The sequence below is a fragment of the Myotis davidii genome, unplaced genomic scaffold (genome assembly GCF_000327345.1).
Source record: "Myotis davidii unplaced genomic scaffold, ASM32734v1 scaffold120, whole genome shotgun sequence".
Classification (NCBI taxonomy): domain Eukaryota; kingdom Metazoa; phylum Chordata; class Mammalia; order Chiroptera; family Vespertilionidae; genus Myotis; species Myotis davidii.
In genome coordinates this window covers 5,623,195-5,629,768 of record NW_006294778.1, presented here as the reverse complement: position 1 = coordinate 5,629,768, position 6,574 = coordinate 5,623,195, and the positions used below count along the sequence as shown (strand labels likewise).

General features: G+C 41.0%; 1 protein-coding gene across 1 annotated transcript in view; it reads right to left on the bottom strand.

Moving 5' to 3' along the window:
* Nucleotides 1–6,574, bottom strand: part of GNPTAB (N-acetylglucosamine-1-phosphate transferase, alpha and beta subunits) — a 42,945-nt gene that overhangs the window by 21,104 nt on the left and 15,267 nt on the right. Inside the window, exons 6-7 of the mRNA XM_006769398.2 lie at nt 5,812–5,876; nt 5,310–5,444 (exon numbers count right to left, since the gene is read on the bottom strand). Coding sequence (XP_006769461.1) covers nt 5,310–5,444; nt 5,812–5,876 — 200 coding nt within the window. The remainder of the gene's footprint in view (nt 1–5,309; nt 5,445–5,811; nt 5,877–6,574) is intronic.

Below are 6,574 nucleotides of genomic sequence, written 5' to 3'. Positions count from 1 at the left end.
CTTTCAGAGCTTAAAAAGCCAGGAAGAGGACTGAAAACCACTAACTGAGGTCAGCAAAATCCTTCTGCCGAAATGACTCTTTCTAACGGAGCCTGGGCTTTGTTTTAAATTCAGTCCATGGGCCCATGCTCTAACCATTGAGCAAATGGGCTAGAGCTTAACACATTTTATAAATAGGCTTCCCTACCTCTACCCAAGTCCATAACACCCTTGATGTTTATGTTCTAAGCCTATAATACATTTTCCCATGAAAGAGGCCTTTCAGAGCTTAAAAAGCCAGGAAGAGGACTGGAAACCACTAACTGAGGACAGCAAAATCCTTCTGCCGAAATGACTCCTTCTAACGGAGCCTGGGCTTTGTTTTAACTTTATAAACCAGAAGCAAACACAAATTACTATGGCCTCCGATTAAGCTCTTGTATTTGTAACATGACTATATTTAGCCCATCTTACAAAGGTTTCTGAGGTTATGCAGGCCCCAAAACTAAAAGTAAGAGTTAGAATTTTATTTCTCTTTTCCCCTTTTTATTATACGGGCCATTCACTCTTACCAGAAATGCTTGCATGTGTAATGTCTTCCTAACTAACTACGTTCTTTCACCTTGGCAGTGCCTGGCATACACTAAGCACTCACTGAAGGTCAGCTCTCATTGCTGCCACCATCCTGCCTCAGGGCGAATATTCTTCTCCCTGGGAACCTACAGAGCCTCACTATCCACCCTAGGCCTCTGCTGCTCCTTGTCTACCTCCCACCGAGCCCTCACAGCACCTCTTTGGGCTCCCTGGAGTATAAAAATCACTACTCGAGAATACATCAATATAGTGTTATCATATCCTAATTTAATTTTAAAATTACTGGGGAAATAGCCTCATCTTGACCTCTCCTTCCAAACTGCTTTTATTCTGGAGAACTATTTTGAAATTTCACAGACAGTTTCCTAAGGTAAGTACACAATACTTGGAAAGAGATGAAAAGTAAAAAAACATAAGGGAATATTTGTGTATGAAAAAGAATTTCTGCCACTGTAACCAACCAGGTTTTGAGTAGTGAAAAAGGGTGGGAAGAAAGTATCCTGGGCTAGCCACTAGGTGGCTCTCCAGTTCTGGACACAGTAATTACTTTTCCTGAAGAGACAGGAGGGGTACTGAAGCGTGGTTGTAGTGAGTGCCGAAGGCTGGGGTTCTCAGCTTGGGCAACTGTGGGCAACTGCTTCCATATGTAGCTTCTTACTTGAAATTGTAAGTTAATCTAAATTCTTTAAATCATAAATTTCTCAAAGAGAGAACAACTGGACACCTACCCCCTGCAGACCCACAAGGGACAAGTTAGTATGACAGAGAGATAAGGTGTGCTATCTTTAAGTCACTGACACTTCCATATGTTTGTTACTGGGGCATTTGCAAGAATGATGTGCCTCCCCTGGCTGATTTGGCTCAGCTGATAGAGCACTGGCCTGCGGACTGAAGGGTCCCGGGATCGATTCCCGTGAAGGAATGATGTGCTTGATACGTCCATATATGAGATAGCATATGTATGGTTAGGGAAAAAAATACCAGCTAATAAAACTGAAAAACAAACTAGCTCCTTCTAATGATCCAACAACTCAAATCTACTATGTGTTAATATGTGCTGGTGGTTTTCTAAAACTTAAATTAGTTCCAGAGTTGTTTAACCTGCTTATGTCTTTATTTTCGGAATAAGACCAAAAGAAAGGGTGTCGTGCTTTAAGAGAACAGGTGCATAACCAGTTGAAGGGAAGTCACTAAAAGAAGGGGCATGAATACCATATGCTGTGACCTTGAACATGCCCTGAACAGAGGTCCAGGCAGGACAATACGGTGTTCCCACTGTACCCGCACTGTCCTTCCGGCTGAACCATACAACTTGTCAGCCTTCAAGGATCCCGGGCAGCCTCTTTGTCTTTGAAAATGTCCCCCATGTCTCTGACCCACACAGACCTCTCCTGTCTCTAAATGCCAACCTCAACTCTAGACTACTCTTCTCTTGTTATGCTACTTGAACACTTACTATGCAAACATACTGCCTCCCAAAAGAGATTCCGAATAGCATGAGGACAGCCCCACGTCCTCCGCTTCTTCTGCACACCCACCAGCAACCACTATCATGGAACTGAACCAAATGTGAGAATGCACTTGAGAGCGTTGGGAAGATTTCCCACCTGCTCTAACATATGCTAAAGAAGTGAACAAGAACAAAAATCAACAAACAAGCAAAAACTCACCATAAATGAACATGTCTAAAAAAGCAGGAGGATTTAGAACGAGTGAGCTGAAAATAAAGACCAATAGACAAGCTAGTTCCTCAAAAGGTGAATTCTGTGTCCAGCACATACAAAAATTCTACAGATCATAAAAGAATTCACCTCAAGGTATCTCAAACTAGATAGCCTTTAATAGAAAAGATTGATTTCTAAGACTATAGTCCTCAGTAAAGTTTTTATGAATTCAAATCTATTACCTGGTAAAAAGAAACCATTTTCCTCAAGTCCCACCTCCCCTCTAGAGGGTGTAGGAGTTTAGATTTTTGGCTTTGATCTAACCAGAATAATAAAGGCAAAGTAATGTTGCATGAATATAGCCCCGGTGCCATAAACCTAGTGAGGCCTATGGATAATCATGCTGGCTGACCCGTTTTCCCTTTGTAGTCCAAGACAGTGTATGTGGTGGTGATGGGGGGGGCGGGGGGGGCGGGCAGGTTATAGTCACAGCCTTTCTTCTTGCTCATTCTTCAACAAGCATTTCTTGAGTGGCCCTCTAAATGCCAGGCCCCAAGATAATCACTAGGGGTACAAAGGTACACAGGCAGTATCACTGAGGCGTCTGGGCAGACAGAGTTTAAAAAACCAAAAGGTTAAAATGGAAATGTTCAGTTTTCTTGATATGAAGACATTCACTGAAAACTGGAGACTTCCTCTGAATGAGTAATTAAGTTTTCAAAATATGCAAATCAGTGCTGCATTGAATTAGAAGCTGTCATTTCAAATAATCACTTTGTTCTGACATTTTTACTATTTGATGTTTCTGGAACTATTCTCATCCTTGCACCACCGACAAGGCACTTGCTGAACCCAAATGTCTTGCTGGGCTCAGGCAGCAGTGGCTAAACTGGTTTTCCTGCCTCCAAAGTCATCTTGTCTAATCCCTAACTGCTACACCTTTTCCTGCTGTGTTTCTCTGCCCTGGCTGGTATGGATCAATGGTTAGAGTGTTAGCCCACACACCAAAAGGTCTCGGGTCCGATTACAGGCAAGGTTGAATACCAGGCTTGCAAGTTAGATTCCTGGCATCCGTTGGGGTGTGGGTGTGTGCGGGAGGCAGGCAATCAATGTGTCTCTCTCACATCAATGTTTCCCTCTCTCTCTCCCCTTCCTCCAGTCTCATTTCCACTTTCTGAAAATCAAAGGGGAAAAAAAAATCCTCAGGTGAGGATTTAAAAAAAAAAAGTACAGATATACCTGTTTCTGTAATTCTGTAACCAATAGCTAGAAAGCCAAGAAGCCAAATAAACATGGCTGAAATCAATGTTAATCTATGCTTTTATCTATCCAAATCAATAGCAAATAGTTCAGGGGAAAGAGGAATGTAACATATATTTTAAAAGAACTGCATATTAAGAAAGAATTTAACCATAATCTAGCTGGGCACTATCATTAAAAAAAGTAATCACGGAAAATATGAAAAAAAAAACACATATAAATGTCATTCATGTTATCATTATTTACAAAGATTGTACAATGTATCTTAAAACAGTGAAACACGTGGGAAAAGAGAAACAAGCTGGGGAGAAGAATATAAAAAACATGGTCAAAACAGGTACTAAAGTAAGACCTCCCCAACTCTCAGCTCTCCCCCACCACCTCCAGGTCCATCCCTCACCTCCAAATTGTTCAATGACATCAACAGGAACAAGAAGTAAGAACCAGTAAGCTAAACACAGTGGCAGAATTTAACACTTCTTTGTAATACCAAGAAAACCAGGGCCTAACCAATTCTGAGCCAAGAACCTTATGCCCTCTCTTTTAAGAGAAAAGACATCCACGTTTTACAACCTGGAAGGCTTCCGACAGAAAGCAGGCATCCTGACATAAGGTCAAATGGAAGGTATACCCACAGGAACTGTGCCCTAAATCAACAAGGCAATTGGCTCTGAAAACAATACAAACTCCGTTTCTCCAACGCCTCCCTTCCCCAACAATTCAGTTCTCCACCAAGTTGTTCACAGAAAAAAATGTCTAAACTAAACTTCCATTTTCAAACTAACAACACTTTCAAGCTGACACCTACCTCAGCACGAGAAAAAGCATCTCTCAGGCAACGAACAAAGGAGAGAATGCTTTCCTTGCTGGCGATTAGTACAATTTGAAAACATGAAGAGGCCATCAAGAGTGCTAATGTTGCTAAGGGTGTGAAAGAAACCATGATCACGGACAATTGAAGAGGTAGAAAAACTGTTGTTCATGTGAATAAAAGAGGAGCAGTTAGCCAGTGACAGCCAATTCGGAGACAGTGATCTATGAACAAGCTAAGACGCTGCATGCTGACCTAAAAGACATCCCTAGACCTAGACTGAATGCTAAAAGTGATTCGTTTAAGGCTAGTAAGGGGTGGTTCGATAAATTTAAGAAGTGTTTATTTATAGATGAAACAGTACATTAGACATGCACTGCATATGAGAGAGGTTAAAAGGGGAATCATTTGTGGGTCTGGCATGAATTAATTCAATTTGCATTATTTTTAATGGGAAAAAAGGATTCTGTTTTCGAACAAATCACTTCTGCAACAGCCTTCCAGAAAGAATTAAGTTCGAGAACCGAGGTTCCACTGTAAATGTGACGGAAAAGGAATGTCACAGGGCACCCTCCACAGTCAACTCTAACAAAGGGCATCACTGGTCAAGCGTGAGGAGTTAATAAATATAAATCCTAAATATGCGAATGGATCAATTAGCTGTTAATGAAGGGAGGTTTCACATTATCAAATGTTACAAATATCTGAAGCACATTCCCTTTGAGTAACAGCACCTGACACACAGTGGAATTCATTTGTTAAATAAATGATCCTGCTTCTGAGAAACCTGCAACCAAATAAGACCCTTAAGATTTTACCCAAATGAAGAGTAAGGAGTGAGGATCTCCTATAAACAAAGGGCTGTCTCCATACTGGCAGAATAGAGACCCACTTTGTTTCTTACGATAGCCAGCTCTCCTAGGAAAGAAACTGACCGCGAGAGAAGAGTCATGCATTCAATGAGATGTTTGTACTGGGTGCTCTACTGTCTAGGTTCTTACCAGTTTTATTTTAGAAGAAAGATTTTCTGGCAATTTTGCTTTTAGTTGGTTTGTCTCCTTGAAGGTCGGTGGAAACCCACTCAGGAAAGCCAAATCTTGCATTAGCACTAGCCCAGGGACTTCTTTATCTGTGGTCTAAAATAAGAGAGGAAAAATACAAGTCCCTTTCCACATCACCAGGCTGGTGAAATCTTACAGCTGAGAAAACCAGCAAAGATCTATTGTATCAAACAAGCTTCAAAGTCAGAGTTAAGATTACTTAGATCAGGGACGGTGAACCTATGACACGCGTGTCAGAGGTGACATGCGAACTCATTTTTTTGGTTGATTTTTCTTTGTTGAATGGCGTTTAAATATATAAAATAAATATCAAAACCATAAGTCTTTGTTTTGCTATGGTTTCAACTATCAAAAAATTTCTATATGTGAAGTAAACCAGCTTTATTACTCATACTTGTATTCTAGTCTACTGCAAGAACAAAATTAATTTAAAATAACATACCAAATAGCCCCTCCAAACAGTCTGTTTGCTGTTTCCCTTAAAGGTTTCAGCATGGGCGTCTTCAACTACAATAAAGAATACAACAAACAAGCCAATTTTCAATGAATACTTAACTATCACATCTGACAGGACACTGTACAAAGCATTCTGAGAGCTGATAAAACAGTATAATACATGGTCTCAAAGAAGGTCGTTAAGGGAGACAAAACCATCCAACAAAAGTGGAACGATGCAATGCAGTGTGGAATTGATGTTAAATGTTGCAATATAAAAGGAGAGATTCATGTGGGCAGCAGAGACATGGAAATGACAATTTGACAGAAATCACAGCTGTAGGAGCAAACAGAAGGGAGCTCCTGGAAGCCAGGCCAGTGGCGTTTAAACTAACAGTGGGGACCCACTGTAGATCCTAGGGTTCCTCAGGAGTCATAACGAACTGAGGGAATGCTGAATAGATTATCTTTTTAAAAGGTAAAATGATAAATTCTTATGTAACTACCTATACCGTATTGGTCATTTTGGCTCTGGCTCCCCCTTTTATTTCTTTTTTTGCCTCTGGCTCTTTAAGAAAGGATCTGCCATTTCTGACCGAGATAACTGAGGATGGATGATAAAGAGTGAGCCTGTGTCCCACTATAAATGTAATCTCCACGAAGGCAGGAACGCGTCTTTTTGGTTCTCTGCTATATCCCTATTAACTAGAACAGTGGTCGGCAAACTGCGGCTCGCGAGCCACATGCGGCTCTTTGGCCCCTTGAGTGTG